Source organism: Crocodylus porosus, unplaced genomic scaffold (genome assembly GCF_001723895.1).
Source record: "Crocodylus porosus isolate Cpor-Errol unplaced genomic scaffold, CroPor_comp1, whole genome shotgun sequence".
NCBI lineage: Eukaryota > Metazoa > Chordata > Crocodylia > Crocodylidae > Crocodylus > Crocodylus porosus.
This window is the reverse complement of record NW_017728921.1, coordinates 23,599,317-23,620,577: the sequence shown is the minus strand read 5'-3', so window position 1 is coordinate 23,620,577 and position 21,261 is coordinate 23,599,317. Positions and strand designations below refer to the sequence as shown.

The 21,261-nt window shown below is 46.0% G+C and overlaps 1 protein-coding gene across 3 annotated transcripts in view; it reads right to left on the bottom strand.

The window, feature by feature from the left end:
- Nucleotides 1–7,922: 7,922 nt before the first annotated feature.
- The window catches only part of LOC109312920 (leukemia inhibitory factor-like), a 29,513-nt gene continuing 16,174 nt past the window's right edge, over nt 7,923–21,261 (bottom strand). Inside the window, exons 1-3 of one of the 3 annotated variants that reach the window (XM_019539278.1) lie at nt 15,690–16,101; nt 11,021–11,169; nt 7,923–9,417 (exon numbers count right to left, since the gene is read on the bottom strand). In XM_019539278.1, the coding sequence (XP_019394823.1) occupies nt 8,932–9,417; nt 11,021–11,169; nt 15,690–15,726 (672 nt within the window). In that variant the 5' untranslated portion in view covers nt 15,727–16,101 and the 3' untranslated portion in view covers nt 7,923–8,931. The other 2 variants (XM_019539280.1, XM_019539279.1) reach the window with 2 other exon arrangements.

Sequence of the window (21,261 nt, the reverse complement as noted above, 5' to 3'; positions counted from 1 at the left end):
GGAGTCTGACAGTGGCACAAGGGAAGCAGGGGGAAGGAAGTTAAGGTCTACCTAGGGCCACTGACAACCTGTCTGCTCTGCCTTATTCTGTCAGGCTTGGGATTAGGGGGGAAACCAGACAGACAGACATGGCCAGTATCTCTGTCCTGTTCCTGGGACTCAAAGCTAATTTTAGTCCATGTTTCCCAGATCACCCACATATTTTACTGTGACCTTAAGACTGTCAACATTTTTCTCCCATGAAACTATATCCCAGGATACTTAGTTCCCCAAGCACCCCTGAGCCCAGAGCACCAGATCTCATTTCACTGTGTTATTTCAATCTAATGGATATTAATGTGTTCTTTCTTTTGCTATTCTTTCTGCTAGGGGTGGCCAAACTTAGCCTGGACATTAATAGATTGATCCTCAAAAGTACTGAGCCATGGTAAGACCAAGCTCCACAGTGCCCTGTGGTTTAGGAGAAATGAAGTGGGCACACAACATATACAAAGCAACAGTAGTGACTAAGGTATCTCTGTTGTGCTCCTGGCTCATTTAGGTGCATCCTCAGGATTTCATCCTTGGGTACCTAACTCTTCCTATGCACCATGTAGGGTGCTTGGGCACTTAACCTACAGTACTCAAGGAACTGGCTCAGGTACTTGCAGAAGTCATTGGCTGTTTTCTTTAAGAACCCATGGAGGTCAGGTGAGATTCCAGGAGAATGAAAAACAGCAAATATTTTTAAATATTTAAAATGTAATAAAAGCAAATATTTATGAAAATAAATCTTAAAAAAACCCCTTAAAGTAATAAGGAGGATAGAGGAAATAAAGACTGTTCAGTCCAACTACTGTACACCTAAAAGTACTAAAGCATATCATCAAAGAATCTGTTCCTAAGTATCTATTTCCTATGGAATGTCAACCTGATGAAGAACAATTACCATGAATTTGTCAAGAGTAAGTCATGGTTAACCAATTTGATCTCTGTCTTCAGTAATGTCACCGGCTCTGTGGTTGCAAGGAAAGCAGATACAACTTGACTTGTTGTTTGCAAGGTTCTTGGAATTGTCCCTCATTACATGCTCATAAATAAGAAATAAGGTGAAACCACTTGTGCATAACTGATTGAATAATTACGCTCACAAAGTAATCATCAATGACTCAATGTCTAACCAGAAAAAAGGTATCAAGTTGGGTTCCCAGGGCTATGTCCTGGTTTCAGTACAATTCAGTATCTTCATTAATGACTCAGAAGATTAACTGAAAACTTAGTAAATTCGCAAATGACATCAAACTGGGTGGGTCAGCAGATATTTTGGACAATAGGATTAGGATTCAATGTGACCTGGATAAATTAGAAAAATGGTCTGAAACAAATCAGTTGAAATTCAATAAGCAAATGCATAACTACAAAAAGAGAATAAGTGGTCAAGCTACAGTACTGCAGAAAAGGAGGTGGGGTTTTAGTGAATATGGCTAGGGACAGACATTCAAAACGCCTGAGCTAAAGTTGATTCAATCTTTGCAGGTTAGTCTAAAAGTGTGATCTTCACCCATTCTCTAGTATACTCTGCTGGGCTTTCTCTTAAGCTGGGCTGGAGAAGTTTCTGGCAAAGCTGTGAGAGGAAGGGAGGTCTTTATGACATCTTTATGTCTTCCTGATCTTAGGATATACTCAAGGCTGCTGGGAGCATTCCCGGCTGGTAATGACCCCCAACAGGCCAATTCAATAGCTGGCAATTGCCAGAATACATTGATGCCTTACCCATAACTGTGCCCATGTCTACACATGCACTTTACTGGGTGTGTCTACACATGCATTTATGCTGGCTTAAATTTACTGCACAGTAAATTACTGCGCAGTAATTGGGAATAGGCTGGTATCTATACATGCAGGCATTCAAGCACATTAATGCTGTGTTTGGACTGACTTGGACTAAGGTTAATCCTAAATTAGTCCACACACACAGTGTTACTGTGTAGTAAGGCGTCTACATGTGCATTACTGTATAGTAACTAATCAGGCATATATTTGATACCTGCATGATGCAAGTATCAAATTCACACTCAGATCAGCATAAATTGCCATTTACTGTAAAGTACAGGCATATACGTGTAAACAAGTGCCTGTACTGCACAGTAATTCTGGTTACAGTGCAGTAAATGCACACACGTAGAAGTGCCCACTGTGGAGTAGATTAATTAGCTGCAGAGTATAGCATCACTGTCTGTACATGTGATGGTATTAGGCTGCAGTAAACTAATTAACACCGCTGTAAGACAGTACTGTCAGGGACAGTCCTATCTTATGGCAGAGTAAGTAACTGTAATTAAACACACATGTAGACACTTCCCTCTCCCAAACCATAAATTGCAGCTGGTCAGCCCAGGCAGCAAGGGGCTAGACTCTTGCCTGCTGCCTAGTTACACAGCTCTACACTTTCAGCACTCTTGTGCCCTAGCCAGCCCCTCCACTACCCAATGCCACCACCTGGAGCCAGAGGCAGAGCAGGACAGGAGCAGCCCTGCCATAAACTGCTCTGCCCTAGCTCAAATTGCTGTTGTCCCAGCTACATGTGTAGACACTGTACCCAGGAGTTTACTTCAGCTCAAACTGCTGCAGAGTTTATTGTTTTGAATTAATTGCATATGTAGACACATCATTCTCTTCAAATTAGGTACTTCCCTGCCTCTCTTGTCAGTTTGGCCTGATTCTGTGGGTGTGCTCAGAGCATGCCTAAACTGGATGGAATACACACAAAATCTGGAGAAAAAAAATCAGTTTATCTCTCTCACCAGAATAGTCTAGTGGCTATGGTACTCACCTAGCCTATGGGAAGCCTGCCTTAAACTCTGCCCTACCTGATCTGGAGTAGGACCTTAAACCCAGGTCTCCCATAGGGTCAGGTGGGTGCCCTGAAAACGACCTTTTTGTAGCTCTTCCCTATGTCCCATTTCTCTCTCTGTTCCAATAAAGTAAATAAGTAGAACAGTTGTAACAAAAGAGGCTGACAGTAACCTAACCCAGAACACCCTGCAACCTGGATTTAGGGAACCTCCTTGGGCTGTGGGTTCATGTCCTTACTCCAACTCTAGTGGACATTGGAACCCGAGTCTCCTTATCCTAGGTGTGTTGTCTGGTACCTTGATCAACAAGTCAGATAGCCAGAGTCCACAAACTATAATGCAGCGTATTGAAAGTAACAGTAAAAGACAAGCTTCTACTAAGACAGCTATCACCAACTGCCCCAGCTAGCACATGTAGCCTCTTCTCCATTACCTTCTAAAACAGCCAAAGGTAACAATTTGCAGAGCTATAACAGGTATCTGCACAATGGGGACTTCTTCAACCCTTAGGTTTTTTGGCTACTCTGATCTTATATACTTTTCTTTATCAAGTCTGGGAAAACCAGGATTGGATGCTCAGGCCATAGGAGGCCTCATAACTAGGAATGCTGAGCAGGGAGATACAAGATTCAGGGAGATGCAAGTACAGAGCAGATCACTTAAATCCAGCATAAAGATATTCCTTGAAAAATGTGCAATAACTTTACCTTGTGGGAAGGTGTCTATGTGAGATGTGTAGGCTGGTGTCTGGTTCTCCAGCCTGGACAACACCAATCAGCAAGCCTTTTGCCCTTTCCACAAGGTCCATCACAGGTCTCTTAGGCAGATTCAACCTGTGGGTAGTTCTTTGCTCAATACAAACTAATTCCCTCCCATCTATTAGCCAGGCTCTGTAATATCAGGCAGCTAGCTTGAGAGCTGGTAATGTGTCCACTCCTTACTACAGTGAATTTACCACACAGTAAAATATGGGGTAAAATACTCCATACTAATCATGCCATGTATTTGTACCTTAATTCTCCTCCCTGCTAGTAGTAGAGTTGTCTCATTACTAGAGGTATGTGAGAAAGCCAGTTAGCTGGAAAGATCCTCAGTTTTGTAGAAATATCCGCCAAAGTTGTACTCTTTCAGAAGGAGGTACCAGAGATGCAGGCCAAACCCCCTTGTCTAGAATAACTAACAGCTTTTGCGGCTTACCACATATCTCCAGCTGCCAAAGCAAACCAGTGTCCTGATTTAGTTGAGTAAATGCTGTGTTTCTGTTATTTTTCCCTCTCCCAAACCAAAAAATTTGGAAACTTTTATGTTGCAGAGGATAACCCAGTCTCCAAACAGTAGGACTAGGAAGAAGCTTTCCCTTTGAACATTGTAGGGAATGTATGACTTTTTTCTGAAGCATCTACTAATAGCCACTGCCACAGACAGGATGGATCACTTTTTCAAGCCACTCTGGCAATTCCTACATTCCCAAGTAGCTCCAGCCGTTATCTCTGCTATGCTGTATTTCTCAACAATGGCCACTTCCTTCCCTAACAGGTAAGATGAATGATTACACAAGTTAGGAAAACAGGGGAATTAGAAGTGAATTTCCAATTCCGTCAAATGCACTCAGGCCAACCTGACATCCATGGAACTGTTTTTTCATTAGGGAATGGCAAACTATGATTATGGGGAACACCTAAGAAAAACAGTTAGCATGGATGGACCATCTGTTCAGGCAAATCTCCCATTGACTTTAATGGGAGACTACTCTAGCAGGAAAGAAACAAGCTCTTCATGACAGCCAGATTTTGTAGCGTTTCATTGTTCGGGGGTGGTTGGATATAGAACAGGTTGTCCAGAGATAGGCTTGAAGGTGTGTACCTCAGAAACTGGAAGTATTGATCTACTCTTAAAAATATCTATGTAAAAAAATCCCCCTGCTCACACAAAAGATCTGCCCAGGGCACTTTAAATTGTATCTGCTGACTTCAGTGACTAAGGGAAGGTTTTATCTGGGTTTCCTCCACTGCAGAAGAAAAGGAACTGGGTTCTCTTCCTGCTCATGCATTACCAACAAAACTGCTTGCTAATTTCCCATTGCTTACAGGTTGGCAAGAAACCCGTTAACGGTGTGGGCAGAAATGGTCCTGTGAAACTATTATGACATGCCGATGTTACACTAGAGGGAAGACACCCAGCTTGACTTTCAGAGATTAGGTGCTTTTACAAGTCTCTTTCTGTATCACTTTCAGTGTGCAGCACCCAATATTAGACTCACGGACTGTGTCCCCACACACAAGGGCATCCACTTGCAGTGGCACAAAAAATAGCAGCACAAATTTATGCCACTACTATTGGCTGCTGCACATGCCCCTGCAGTGCATGGCAAAATGCATTGCTTTGGGCAAACTACCTGTTTTCTGCTTCTCCCAGCTCCTAGCAGGCTGGAGGAACCTGGGTGGTCCTAAAGGAGGGGAGATGCTCTGGCCAGCATAGACAGCATCTGCCTGGAGGATCCATCTTCCAGTTGCTTTGGCACATGCTCCTGGACCATGTGTCATGATACTTTTTCTTCCTACTTTTTTTTTTTAATACCAAGAGTTCCTGGTATCAAATTTGCACACAGTTACACTGTGACATAAAATGAGGCACCACATGTGGCTTGTGGCACCTCAAACAGGTTTGAGGTGTTGTGACCCGCATGTGTGTGTTCATCTGGATGTGTCCACAGCCTTTCCAGGTGAATCCCTGCTAGCCAAAAGGCAGAAGTGAATTAGATGGGGTGCTGACCCATCCCATATTTTTAGCTACTTCTTTACCAACTAAGCTGAGCAGACAACTATTTGGGACAGTCATTACTTTACTTAATCAAAAATCTTGTTATACAAAAATAAATGGGTATAATTTACACCTCCTGGAAATGAATGCATAATAGGCCTTGCCCACAATAGAAAAATATTTCAATCCATAAATAAAATATGCTTACACACATTTTAACATATTAAAAACATAGACAAATATACATATATATTAAAATATCAGTTTTAAATAGATATTCCAGTGCAGAGATATTTTAAATTAAATCACTTCATCTAATAAATACAGAAACTGTATGAATATTGCTCTATAAATTAGTTTAAACCATGGTGTGATGGTTGTCACAGGTCAGAGATCATTAAGTTGGAGTCAGTGTCATCCTACCCTGTGCAGGTATCATGTGGTAATACCATAAGACAGCAACACAGCACCAGCAGCAGATACGCTCCCAGATACTAGTGATGAGTTTAAATTCTGCTCAAGTAATCTTGATGGCAGTGTAAAAGACCAGGCCACATGCTTGGCTGGTATTAACCACTGTGGCCATGTCGACACAGGCACTTAACTATGGAGTAGACTAATTAGCTGTGGAGTAAAGTGCCACTGTCTATATGTGCAGCAGTATTAGGCCACAGTAAACTAATTAATGCCGCCATAAGATAGTAATGTTTGGGACTCTACTATCTTACTGCAGGTTAATTAACTGTGATTAAACCAAGTGTAGATGGGCATAAATCAGCCCAGGCAGCAAGGGACCAGACTCCTGCCTGCCACCTAGCCACACCTAGCCACACAACTCTGCATTTTCAGCATCCTCATGCCCCAGCCAGCTCCTCTGCTGCCCACCGCCCACTGCTGCCATCTGGGACTGCCCCTGTGCTCCCAGCCCTGGCATAAACTGCTCTATCCTTGTTCAAATTGCTGCTGTCCCAGGTGCACATGTAGATGCTATGCCTGGGAGTAGTTTACTCTGACTCAAGCTGCTTCAGAATGTATTGCTTCAAATTAATTGCACATGTAGATGCACTCTGTGACTATCAAAATCTATGGAATTAGAGCAAGTAGAAGTAGAAGATCTGGTCTTTTGGTTGTGAACTATAAAAACCTTGCAGGAAAGAACAACAAAGGGCAGGCAGAGAGTAACCATATGCTAAGATCATGTGCTGGTTGTCGTTGGATTCTAGCTAGAGAGACACTCACCCCCTGCGACACAGTGACTTAGTCAGGCTGGGTCACTGGACCTTTGAATCACTGGAAAATCAAGCCGGTTATAAAAACAAGTTCAATTTGGACAGTCACTGCTGCCAGCCCTAAATAACCTCATACTCTGATCTGTGCCGTGCAAGTGAGCAATATAAATGTGCCTCCCAGAATCCAGTTGTCCTATATTAGAGCAAAACAGGACTTACTCCAAGGAAGCCAAAGTTTTGAGACTGAATTAGCAAGACTACTTGCCCAACTCTCGGCCTTGTGCTGCGGGTGATTTTACATAAACTCTTCACCTCATGTACAATTTAGGTTTCTGTACCTCAGACCAAATTCTCTATTGGCCAGTAACTTGTGACTATGCTGATGCCAACCCAAACTAAGTGGAAGCTGTTGTCATTTTGTTTCTGTTGCACTTTGTTACACCATATTGTACTAAGTATTGAACAACTGTACTAAGTACAGAATCATCTCACTGAATTGAACTTGGGTTGAAACACCCAAACAGGTCTTCAACATTGACTCTACAGGCTCTTTCTGAATCTAGTCTGTTCTACAGCAAACATCCCAAACCTTGTAGCAATGAATTATCTCTGCAAAACTGCACAGAATTTTTGGAAAGGAGAAAGGCAGTTTGGCTTATGTCAGCAACACTTCCACCAGGGCCTCTTTCCCTGGACCTGACCCGTTTTTAATGATGATTCAGTGCAAAGAAAGTTTCAGTCAACGTGTGAGCTCCATTTCAAGTGGAATTAATTCAGGAGTGCAGAAAAGACCTCCCACTACAAAACTGCTCTCTTTCTAACCTGTATAATATACCTACATAATGAAAAAGACACTGAACATCGTTTGAGGTCCATATAAAAAATATAGGCAGCAACAAATCTTGAAATTCAAAGGTCATAAAGTTTTGGGTGTGTTTAGTTCCCCACATTATGAACGTTTTCCTCCAGACTACCTGATAGTCTTTCCCTTGTGATAAGTGTGTGTGTGTGTGTGCGTCCATGTGCATGTGTTATATGAACCTTTTAGTGGAGATAGTCAAGAACCCAAAAAGAGGGTCATGTCTTATAAACCAATGAGGAAATGACAATTTGCATTTGATACCTGATTCAGTGATTAGAAATTAATAGTAATTTTTTTTCAATAAATTATGCTGCTGGTGATCCCAACAGAATTATCTCCACAGGAGCATGTGACTGGAGGTCTGGTTCCTCCCACCCTGCATCTTGCATCATTATTTATACTTACACAAACTTAGGGGCAAAGTATTATCATTCCCAATAGCAATCTGTACTTGCTTTGTACAGCTGTAACTGCTAATACAGGGTCCAGCTATCTCTATGGCTTATGTTTGGATAAACAATGGAAAGAGTCCCTGATTTGTCAGATGATTATTGCAGCCAGCCATGATTCAGGCTGTTCCTCTTGTTTGTAACAATGAAACACAGTAGCTGTTCAACAGTACCAGAAGTAAATGACTTGCCTCGACCGAGGGTAATAGGTTGCTCTGACTGGCCACAGAAATAATGGCTTTTCATGCTGGGAGGCTGGACAGGCACTGAGCTGCTGGGAATAACTAAGCAGATACTAAACCTGCTCCTCTTCTCGCTGGTACCAGCATGAAAAATATAACTCCAAGACATTCACTATGCCTATCACAGAAAAAATTGAACTGGGCCTAAAGTCTAACTGGGCCGAAGTCCTGCAGAGAGGTATTGGTAGGCTATAAGGTTAGCACATCCCAAAGAACAACACAGCATCTTCTTTATACCCAGGGAGGACTTCTGGAGACTCTCACACCAGTCGTGGTGAACAAGACCGAGGTTCATCCCCACCCTGAGGAGCATGGTTCCTCCTGGGTGCTGAGTACTTCTGAAAATCCAACTCCTTGGGGCTGTTTGCCTTAGCTCACATATCTGGGGAAGTAGGATGTGACATGGCTGCCCAGAGAAGGAGATGACAGACAGGCCTGGTGTACCTGGGCTTAGCTTGGTCCTCGTGCTTCTCAGGATTAAAGAAGCTGGACATTCCTGTCACTGAGCCTGGGCAACAGCAGTCTGGGGCAGTCTGTGTCACCAGCTTGGCTCAGTCAGCAACCTGGGGATGCTTTTTTTTTTTTGCCTTGCCGCCTTCCCATTTTGGTTCTCCGTACCTGCTTTCTGTTTTCCCTAAGACTCTTAGTCAGTCTCTCCATAAACCTAGCATAGTTCCAGAGCACTTTGCATCCTTCTATCTTCTGCTGGAAAGCTTTTGTCACTGTAGGCCTCTCTGGGATGGTGACAGGACTGGGGGAGGCCCCCTGGACACAAAAAGCACAGACAATATTGGACAAGAGCCCTCTCACGGCCAGGTGAGCATGTCGGAGCTCTTGAAGCAGTACGGCATCTGGTTCATTCAGATCCTGCTGATGCTCCCTGATAACCTGAAATGACTGGTTCATGTACACCATAGTCCTGTATAGCTGTTGGAGCATGTCCATTTCTGGTTGAGTTACTATCGTCCCCTTTGGAAACCCAGGCACCACCTCATGGCAGAGGGTGTTAATATGATTTCTGTGCAATCCTTGGTGAATCACCTGGATAGGAAAACAAAAAATACATGCAAAGAAAACCAGTGTAAAGGAGACAGAGCAGGTCACATGGCCAATAAATCATTATAAATTAATGGCAACCTACTATCTTTGGAAAAGATAGCATCTTCTCACTTAGAATCTCAACACTCTTGGCTAACATTAATGAATTAATTTTCATAACCACCCACCAAGGTAAGCCAGCATTGTTGGTTCCATTTTATGGATGTTGAAATCAAGATACATAAAGAGATAAAGCAACTCTGCAGGTTGGTAACCTAGGCAAGGATTCAATCCCTGGTGGTTCTGAGATTAGTGCTTTGGTCACAGGACCATGCTTCTCTATTGCAGTCTTTGTGCTGGAGGGATGCAAGTGTTTTACTGACTACACGTGGTTTCAATATAGTGGAGATGCAGCTGCTTCTGGGGTGGAGAGTAGCAGCCGGCATGCTGCACAACAGCAGGAGAAGGGGATAATTTTGGCTGAGGACACAACTAGAATCCCAGCTCTGTGTTTATACAGACCATGCAGACTTGTGGTTTCAATAACTTTGTATGAAGACTCCCACACTAAATTCCTTGCATCCCAGCTCTCCTACTACAGCAGGGAAGGCTAGAAGGCTATGCTGCTCCTGCTGGGCTACAAGTCAGTGGTGCTCTTAAGAATGTGAGTGCGTCAGAGGCAAAGCTTAAATCACTAAGCCATCCTGTGGGGGGCTGTGTGTAGAAATGGAATCAACAGTGCCATTGAAAGGAACAGATATGGGCCAACAAGTGTTTGATAACTATACATCCAGGTGGAAGACACGAGCTGGAGGCACCGGCATGTCTGAACATTCCTGTGATCTGTGATTCATCCATCTGTGAATACCTTTCCACACACACACTCTGCCCAGAGCGCTGGGAAGCATTGATGGGTTTTGAAGGAATCTTCTGGCTTGAGGGAAAGTGACTAGGTCATACAGTTTAACCCACCCGACCACACACGCACATCCTGAAGACTTCCGGCACACCAAGCTGCAGTTTCAGACAGTCTTACTGACTCTATCCCATTGCATGGTATAAGGCTTTGTGTAATTTCTTGTCCCCCTGGTAAGGGCAGGATAAAAGCCCTATGCCTTTGTTGGATAGGACGATCTCAGAATCACTATATGTCTCTGCAACAGTCACCATGTTGCTGGACACAGCAAATGAAGCATGGATCTCCAAAGCCAAGAGGCATCTTTCCACTTCTGAGGAAGGAGATAGAAGAGGCCCCTATATGCTATACACAGGGTTCAGCAAATATGTAAGGGGGTTTAATTGTTCCACCAAACTATGACAAAGAGTAATTCCACAGGACACCTCCCAGTCCCAAAGCTTCCTATAGGTAGGGAGATTGTTTTAGGTCCATTGGTCCCGACCTGTCTGTATACATCAGTCTGTACCAGTCTGAAACACGAAGCCAGCATAGCTTCCCTCTCCTGATTTTTAAAGTTGTCCTTGAACTCCTAGGGCTTGCAGAGAGCCCTGTCCTCTGTACAGACTGGGAGTGTCACCTGTGAGACTTCCCCCAACCAGCCATGTCCCCTGGAAGGCAAATGATAGCACTACATTCTGCACCACTTACATAGGAGTTGGAAAGATCGCGGGCCTGCCTCTCCATCAGCCTTGTCTGAGCTCTGATTTTGCTTAGTGGGTCTTTGGGGCACCTTTGGCAAGAGGCACAGCTGGAGTTCACTGGCTCCATGCATAAGATGAAGAGGTTCTGAGCTACAGCTGGAGAAGAGTGGGAAAGAATCACATCAGTTGTTGCACATAGTAGGAAGACATTGAGATTCTCTAGCCCACCTCGAACACCCTGGATCTAACAGTGACAGATTCTAACTGGAAACTGGATCCTTTCATTGGAAGGAAGAAAAAGTACCACATACCTGTTTTTCCTTCAAAGATCTCTCATCAGCTACTGGGTAAACACCACCCTCTGAACACTGATGAGATCAAAGCACAGAGTGTCTATTCTAAAGTTGGAAATGGCTGAGCAAGCCTACTAACTGCACAGAACATGACATGCATAATGCAGTTACATGTTTCTGGATTATCTAGAAGATTTTAGCTACAGCTCTGAGACCTTGGCAGAGGTAGATGTCAGTTCAAATGCAGTGATGAATCTGGGACACAGAGGGACTAAAGCACTAATAAAAATTCAGCTTCACTTTGGACTCGGATGTTCTCCTGCGTGTTTGCAAGCAAATTTCACAATGATACTTGCCCACAAGCAACTGGGGGCCCACAACAACTGGAGAGGATGCCCGGAGGGAAGCTGACTAGTCCCAAGCAAGCAGATTCTAGTGTGTCCAGGGAGCTGGAAACTACCTTTCCAACTGCTATTTAGGGCTAGCTGGCGGGGGTGTGCTCTAGTCTACTGAATAGTTACATGCCGGCTTCTTAAGAAGCCAGTTAAAGTCCCTATGGGTTTTTTCTATCTCTTAGATCATAAGAAGGACTCATTTTCCTTTCCCCTGAATCATTTAATCTGTAATGCTCTTCCCTGGGGCTTCATGCTCAGGTGACCTGCTGAGACAAGGGTTGGCTTCCTGGAAGGTGGAAGTTCGGGTCCTACGTGGAATGTGCCAGAGGCTGGATCCAACCCCGCAGGAAGGCCTACTGACGCTGTAAATGATGGAGATGAAACTAAGCGATGTAGACTGGTTTCTGCCCTGGGACTATTACCATCATCCTGACATAAAGACTTTGACATTACAAGTGGAGAGGCAGGTGACAGGCTCTGATCCCACCTGCATGTACCTTCCCAGGATACCTAATAAGTTCTTGCACACAGTTCCTGGATTTGAAGGTCTGGAGAGACCATTCTGGTCCTCTTCTCTGGCCCCTGTGGCCCAAGTCCCAGAACTCGGCCCAGTAATTTAAACTGCTGGTGGATACAAGTCTAGGCACCGACAACCCAGGTGTCTCTTGTCAAAAACGTGCTGGGTTTCCCAGAGTCAATTCTCTAATTCCGCATACTAAAACTATAGACATTGCATTAGCTCAGTAGCTGGACTATAAGACACCCACCAGAAATCACTTCCTCAGACGCTGGTTTCTCTCATGCCTACCAAGATTCCCTCTGTTGGCTTTAATGACAAGTTGCAGCCAACTGGTTCTTGAACTAAACATAATCTCTGGGAAATTATCGCATCTGGTAGCACCCATAAAGCAGGGCAAAGTTTTTCCAATAAAAGAGCTGCCACCATTTGGAAAATGCTGGTTCGTTATTGTCAAAATGTTCTGCATGAACATTTTGCTTGTGTTGAAACATACAGCAGAAATCAGGTCAGCAAGGTCCAGAGGGGGGCCACTCACATGATCAGGGGACAGCAGGGCAGGCCCTACGAGAAGAGGCTGCGGGACCTGAACCTGTTCAGCCTCCACAAGAGAAGGCTGAGGGGGGATCTTGTGGCCTGTTACAAACTAGTCAGAGGGGACCAGCAGGCATTGGGGGAGTCACTGTTCCCCCGAGCACTGCCAGGAGTGACCAGGAATAACGGTCACAAGCTGGCAGAGGGTAGGTTTAGGTTAGATATCAGGAGGCGCTACTTCACGGTCAGGGCGGCTAGGGTCTGGGAGCAGCTTCCAAGAGAAGTGGTGCAGGCTCCTACCCGGGGGGTGTTTAAGAGGAGGTTAGACGAACATCTCGCTGGGGTCATTTGACCCCAGTACTCTTTCCTGCCGTGGCAGGGGGTCAGACTAGATGATCTACTCAGGTCCCTTCTGACCCTAGAAACTATGAAACTATGAAACTAATGAACTGTCTGGCTTTTAAAGGAGCTGGCCTCCAACACTTGGCTGCTCCATAGGTAACTGGCTTCCAAGGCAGCCAGGCAGCTAACACACTGGGTAGCTGGGGATTTGGGAAGAGTACCCACCCAGCAGTCAGGCCACTGGGCTGTAGAAACATTTGCTTGTATGCAAAATCAAAGATTTCTCAATATCAGTCCCACTAAAAAAGAAAAGACTCTGCTATTTTGCCTAATCCTGGGAACACTCTGTCTCTAGCTCCAACATTTTGATGGGATACAAATCCCATTTCCAAGCAGTTGTAATAGCCAGGACACACCTGGCCATTGCCAGAGCTCAGCACCTTGTGAGCATGTTTATTCTTCATGATGCAACACACATGGCATCCAGGTGGGAAGAAGCAAAACTTGATACAAGGATGTGCAACTCTTTGACATGAGTGGAAATGTCCCCACCTACACTAGGTCTGAATGTAGCCTGCACTTCTGGGCATATGATTAAATGAACTGTAGTAAGTTAGCACAAGTCATCAAGCTGGTGGTGACCTTTTCTCAAAATGAATCTTTACTCATCTGGTATTGCATTATATTTTTGTATCTGTCTCTAGATTAATAATCTGCCAAAGCATCCTGCACCAAACTCTCCTCCCATCTACCTCTTCAACCTAGTCTAAACAAGCGGGGGTTGGACTGCACAAAAGTTAGCAAGGACAGAATTGACTTGTTCTTTCCTGTTGCCGAAGAGCTGCTAATCTCCAAATGCCATGGGTATGTCTCAGTAACCACAATAACATGATGGGCTTGTGTATTCCCAGTGCAGGTCTGCAATCATTACTGTCATTAATGCAACTAATGCACCACAGTCACTGTGAATGAGGTTAAGCTAATTTAAAAGAACAATTCTCAGGCCTGGTATTGTGGGACAATATCTGTCCACAGGATTTTGACTCTCCAGTATCCTTATGTGATGCTGGGTAAAAACTTCTCAATAGGACTGAGGTTCCCAAATCACTTAGACACCCTAGAAGTCTGTTCCTAAATCACTTAGACACTGTGGTGAAAACTGGTGTGATCCATATTTGTTCCATTCGCTTCCAAGTCATCTGCCAGCTAAAGGGTGGCTTCAATGAAAGCAGCTGAAAGATGTAACCAGAGTGTTAGCACTGATGTGGCTTTTAGATGTGTGATCACCAAGGATCCTGGTGTTCTCTGATTTAAAAAAAAATCCCTAATTTTCAGATGTAAAAAAGTAACCCAAAATCCATAGTTTTCCATGATTAAAATGAAATGCCACTAATATATATATAGTAGTGTTTATATTCCTAGGTGATCACATGTCTTGACTTCACACACTGGTGAAACAGGTGCCCCAACAGCAGGGAGTCACAATGCACAGGTACCTCATGCTAATTTCATCTCAGTGTTAGCTTCTTCCAATATTTAAGGAGAAGCAGCTTCGGGCCGATGTTCCTTCGGTATGCAAAAGTGCCCATGTGCTCCTTAAATCAATCAAGACGTTTCCTACAAGTAGCTTGGCCCCATTTAAAAATATGGAGTGCATGTCTCTAAACCAAAACACTCCTTTGGCTTCAATGCTGGTGAAAGGCTCTGGACTTGCTGGTGACTGCCCTGGACTTGGGGCCTGCAGCTCTTCCTAGAACAGGTGCATCCTGGGGCTCAGCATCACCTACTCTAACCCAACCAGCCCCCAGATGGAAGAATCAGCTCTAGGGCTTCCATTACCTCCTGTCTGATGTTACTTTGCTGTGACCATCAACAGCTAGTGCCTGCTGGCTAGTAATCGCTGCTCTGTCTTGCTAGAAGGTTTAGTGAGCTCATCTCACAAACACAAAGGAGCATCCCTCAGCTGCTAGCCACTCACTGCTAGCAGTGGCACAGACTCTTAAACTGCCAGCTAAAAGGCAAAGACTACCATTTCTCAATCCCCAAACCCACTTTACCCTAAATCCAGTCCCCCATCAAACCCTTAAAGTTGCTTTTTGCTTTATACCACTTCCCCAAGTGGGGATCTAGCAACCACAGAGTTTAAACCCAAAAGAAAGTGCTCATTTAACCTGTCACAAACTGTTGCCATCTGTGAAGGAACAAGTACCTCTTTTCATAACGGTTTCTCACTCTGCTTTTTACTTGTTTCCAGTAGAAGGAACATTTTCCCAGAAAGACATTATCAGTTTCCACTGACCCAGGTTAGCAGAAGTTCTAGAGCAATCAACTCACCTTCGAATTTCAGTTTGATGAAACAGTTCTGTTTTTCTATCGGGTGAGTCAGTCTCCTAACGGCCTGTATCTATCTACATGCACACTCCAACTGAACCCCACACAGCCCATGGAGCTGACAGCCCCCTCTTTCCTTCTGATCATAAACAAGCCACTGTCAAAAGAGAAGAGCAACGACTCACAAGAGGGACTTTTTAAAAGAGGCCACAACAGCAACGCAACAGCCAGAAGCAAGCATGGAAAGAAAACATCTGAACCTACCTAGTAGAGTGCCAAAGGTCTCTAAGCGCCACAGCATGCTCAGAGTAGTGTGTGTGCTGTAGAGCACGTTGTGGAAAGCACCGCTGCTTCCTCTGCTAATGACCAAAAATGGGGAAACTTGCTTTTTTTCAGTACACTGATTAGCCAACAACTACCCCATGCAACGGAAAAATAAAGAGACGCTTACTGAGTGACTAGCACCAATGAATACTGTGTTTTGCAGCTACCCAGAGGAAATGATGCTGCTTATACCAGGTTCTTCGAATAAATTCCTCGAAGTCAGCTTTGATCCCCATTAGATCTCTGAGGTAAGCAGCCTCTCCTTAAAGTCCTGGCTGAGCTGTAAATAAAAAAAGGAGGAAGGAGCTACTCTGCCCTTGTCATCAGCACTGTGATTCATTGGTTACTTTAAAACAGGGGTGGGCAAAATATGGCCCACAGGCCACATCCAGCCCGCCTGGCCATTCTATCCGGCCCATGGGCACCTAAAAAAATTTAAAAATTAATATTTATGTTCCCATGACTGCCTGTCAAAGATGACAGGAGCCAGCAGCAGCAGGACCCAGGAAGAGACAGTGGCAGGACCCAGCAGCAGCAAGGCCCACCAGCCCAGCCTCCCTCCCCAGCCCCCCTCCTGGAAGCTTCTGCCCTAGCGGAGGGTCTGGGCCTGGACCCTGGGCCCTAGGGCTGTTCCTGCCTCGCTCCATACAAGAGGGGAACTTGGGTCAGAATGGGCGGGGGATGGGTAGGGAAGTATCGCGACACAGCAGGACCCAGCGTGGCCCAGCAGGCGGCTGCATGGTGCTCCCACTGCAGCATGCAGCCCGGCCCTGTGGCCAGAACTGCATCATGTTGGAGCTGCAGGTGGGGAGCGGCGGGCAGAGCGGGGCAGGGGAGAGCGGTGGCGGTGGGTGGGGAAGGAAGGAAAGCATCAGGGGAAGGGCAGCGGTGGCAGCCACAGTGAGGGGGGAGAGGAAGTGGCAGCAGGTGGGACCCGGCGGCAGCAGAAGCCAGCGAGGAACTGTGAGGCGAGGCTGGCTCCTGCTGCGTCCTGTGTCCTGGTGTTGCAGCTGGGAACCATGGCTCCCGTGGGGTGCCCGGCTGGGCCAGCTGTCTCCATGCCATGTCACGCCGCATGGTTCCCAGGACACAAAACACAGCAGGAGCTGGCCCAGCTCTACGGTTCCCGGTCCACTGCTGCTGCCGCCTCTATGGCGGGCTACGAACTGGGGAAAGCCCTGCACTGGAGCTATTCCTTTCCAGGCCCTGCTGCACAGCTCCACAGACCAGGAGTGGAGGGAGTCCCCCCTGCTTCCCCATGGGGTCCAGCAGGGCAGCCCTGTGCGAGGGCGGCAGCTGCAGGTGCACATGGAGCCCTCAGGATAGAGGGGCCAGGCAGGCTGCACCTCTCATCCCTCCGCACCCAGTGCTGGCCGGAGCCGTGCCCCACCAGGCACCAGCGCTTGCGCTGGGCAGGAGCTCCCTGCGCCCTCCCCTCCCACAGGGGCTGCCATGGGGGGACCTCACATGTCCACACCCTGCCCCCACAACCACGATGTTCTGAGTGGGACCTTGAGTCTAACGAGGGATGCTTAGAGTCTAACAAGGTGTTACTTGAGTCTAAAAAGGTTGAGAACTGCTGATCTAAACTGGAAGCTGCCCCTCCAGCAGCCACCGGAAAGTGACACATAAAAGACTCTGCTGAGAGCTGGCTCGTGGCATTGAGTAACCGATCACAGTCTGATGCCTTGGAACCACGCATAGTGGGAGGCCTGGTCAGCCTCTGCATTACTCCATTGATTTCAGTGGAACTGCAGCAGCATAGAGCTCTGCTGGATGGCAGCTGTCCTGCAGGACAGGGGTTTGTTGTCAGTATCCTTCACTGAGAAGTTGCCTTGCAAGAATGATAGGCCTTTGAGGCTCCAAGATTGTGGAGGAGTATCTATATGAGACAGTAACTAAAATGCAGAGCTATAAGCCTGGAAAGCCTGGGCTTAGTCTGCAATTCAGGCAACACCTGGCTGGATATCTTACTCTTGGAAAAAGCCATTCAAATTGGTCTGGGGGGATTACTCCATCCGTACACTGGGACCAATAGTTGCCACCTCTTAGAGTGCTTTAAGATCCCAAGGGGAGCTTCCTGCATACACGTACCGTGATGACTATCATCTTACTCCACTGAGGCAACACCTTTCCTCCTGGAGCCTAGTCAAGTGTCCTGGGCAGAAGAACATTCATTCACTAACTGATTTGCTGGCATCTGGATAAAAGCCTCTGTCCCTCCCACCATATAATTTTACCTTCACTTTGGAATCGTGTTTCCTACTGTGCCTCCCTGTTTTCTTCTCAGTGTATCCACTACACCCTTTTACACAGACTGACAGTAATGTACAACGTTTACATTTCTGGACCCAAGCTTCTTTTGTTCCACAGTGGGTTGCTACACAATTCCCTGAGCTCTTGCTGCATGTGTCTGTAGCACATGTACAATATTCTTTGTTTAAATTTTGTGGAACCCGGGAAGACACGCACCTTATCATCACAGACAGATCAGCTGAACCATGCAGCTTCACACCTGGTTAAAGTGTGAAAATACTATGGTGTGATTTCACATGGTTCCACTGTTAATATTTAACCCTAAAAATAGCATCTTAAGAGTTCATGTTTATTGAGTCACAGTGTTTTGAAACCCACTGAGGCCCAGACCTACTATCCCTGCAGTCTCTGCAAGAGATTTGGGAATCAAGCAGGGTTCATTCCAGCTTACTCTCTCTGACCATAATGCTTCTCCAGGAAGAACATAGCTAACAACTATGGACAAACCAGAATAGGTTCTCATTCCCATGATCAGAAAAAGCAGAGCAAAACCAATCAAGTCCAAATTCCCACCCACATCTTTTCCAGGTTTCATCTTCCCAGCAGGGCCCCAAGTCTCTCTTCACAAGCCAAATATAGGTTCCCTAAAGATTAGACCAGCCATGGTCCTATGGGCATAACAACTTGACCATGTTGGCTAGGGACAGACATTCAAAAAGCCTGAGCCTGAATTAATTCAATCTTTGGAGGTTAGTCTAACCTGCCTAGGCTGAATCAGTTTGTAACCATACAGACGTCCCCTCTGGACTGAAAAGTTGCAGGCACATGCCTACAGTGGCTCAGGCTAGAAGCTGGGAGTGGGGAGGACAGGACTAGAGCAGCCCTCTCTTCCCTTCCACAATGCTGAGCTGAGGGGGGTGTGGCCAGGCGCCAGCAGGATGCTTTGCTTAGTGTGCCCCTCCCCCTCCCCCTCAGTCAGTGAGGGAACCAGCAGGGATTTGCACAGCATTTACTTACACAGCAGGAAGTTACACAAGGAACCTTTATCACCCCATTGGCAAAACAAAAAGATCGCTCATTAGTTCAAGCTGTTCTTAAACAACTTTTTCCAAGGCGGGACATTACCAGCTACCTGTTGATTAGCATCAAAGACCCCTAACCTGACACTGCCCTGTCTGTCTTTGTCCCATCTCCCACAGCATGGACCCTCACCAGCATGTGGTAGCTAATGCTGAGAGGTGTCTGTGTAAAGCAGAGGGGAGGGGGAGGGGGGGAAGCAGGAGGAAGCCAGGCAGACTTTGCTGTATCTGCAGTCTCTGCCAAACAGAGACTGCAGTCAGGGAGCAGGGGAAAGGGCCAACCTTGCTGGGCTGGAGCAGAGAGCAGAGCCATGCCCAGAACTGCAAATCCACTGGGACGCTGGAGGATTCTGATTTAACTTAAACCAAGAAGGGGTCTGGGACAGACATTGCATAAACCGGTTTGAGCCAGATCAATTAACTCTGATACTACATTCAACCAGGTTTATCTCAAACCGGTTTCAGCCATTTTCAAACTGGTTTATGTGCACTGAACATCTGTTCTGTTACAGGCTTAAACCAGTTTCTCATCACTTAAACCAGTTTATGTGTAACGTCTGTCCCTAGCTGTTAAGTTTGAACCCTGGCTGTCTGCCTGTTTACATGGCTTTTGCAAGCTGCATGTTTCTAAACACTTTTTCACTACTGCAACAGGGAATTCGGGTGCACTGCACAGGACCTTAATTGGAGTTTCTGAAACCTGAGCTGCTCTTCGCATTAAAGCCCTGAGAGCTTACAAACAATGGCCACATTATTACTGATTTAAGCATTCTTATGCAGCAAGAAAACAGAGCTTCAGAACAGCCTTTAGCTCCCTGCTTTCGCTTCAGTTGTCCTTCCTGTAGCAACTCGTTGTGCAGCTGGAGCAGTACAGGTTCTGCTCCTTGCTCTGCCCCGATCAAGTGACTTCTTGCATGTCCTTGTTTGTTAGGCTGTAAGTTCTTCAGGGCAGGGCCCACCTCTATGTGAATGGTGCTATGCACTGGACAGTCCCATCTCTCTTGGAAGCAATAAGAGGAAGGATGCCTACTACATTTTAGGCACTTCTGGAAGTAATATTAATGAAAACATATATGGGCTGAAGACCTGATGAGCAAAAAAGGGCTAGTTTTACAGTCACTTTACAAAGTAAAACCAATTCACTTTACTCTTCCTGTCAACTCATTCAGCCCAATAGCAAGAGTACTAGCAAGAACCCCACAGCAGTTAGCTTAGACAGGCCAAGTCATGCAAACGTCCAAGGGCCTGTTGGAGTTGTTGAACCCTAGCTGAAAATAAGGTACAGAAAGGAGCGAAAAGAGACAAATCTCTGCAGGCAGGAGAGGGGAAGCAGATATGTAGTTATAGCACAGCTGTGGGGTTTAATCCTGACTCTGGAATAGATTCATCTCAGGAAAGGGAATTCCTCTTTCTGGGCCCTGTTTCCTATTGCCCAAGGCCCACTTTTCCCTCACCGTGGTGGCCTGAGGCAATAGTAGAGGTGGTACAAGCCCCTCCTTCTGCTCTGTGTTTCTCCTGCAGTCAAGGGACAGCAGGAACTGTGGGAACTTGGTGCATTGAAAAATTAAGTGTCAAGTGCCAAAATCCCCAAATCACCTTCCAATTCAGAATCCTTCTTTACATACTGGCTTTCGCATTTCTTTTGTTTCATTTCATTTGCTTGCTGGTTCCTGAGTCTTTCAGTTACAGTCACTTTAAGCTCCTCTCCCTAACCACAAAGGCTAAAAACTTCCTTTTTTCCCCCTAAAATGAAAACACATATTTCCAGGTAATAACATGACTCTAGAAACTGGAGCTTTGAAAATGAAACTGCATACAGTACAAAAAAGAAGCAGCAGCAGCACTGCACAGGCCAGCAGTTGGCTGGCATCTAGAAGAGGTCAGAGGGGGTGTGACACGGGAGTCCTTACCTCCCCCGCAACACACTCAGAGCAGCCCCAGTGGTGCAATACTGCACATCTCGCAGGGCTCCTTCAGCCTGTGCTGGTGCCCAAGCCCGGCCCTGAGGCTGCTAGATACAGGAAGTTCCTGGTGCTGTGTAGGGGCAAATGTGGCCCTTTGCTTTCTCGCCACGTTGGGCAGCACTGCTTCCCGCCAGCTTGTGCAGTGAAGGGAGGGTATTTTCAGAGATGAACTTTTCACACGTACAACTCTGCTCACAATGTAGGAAATGCTGG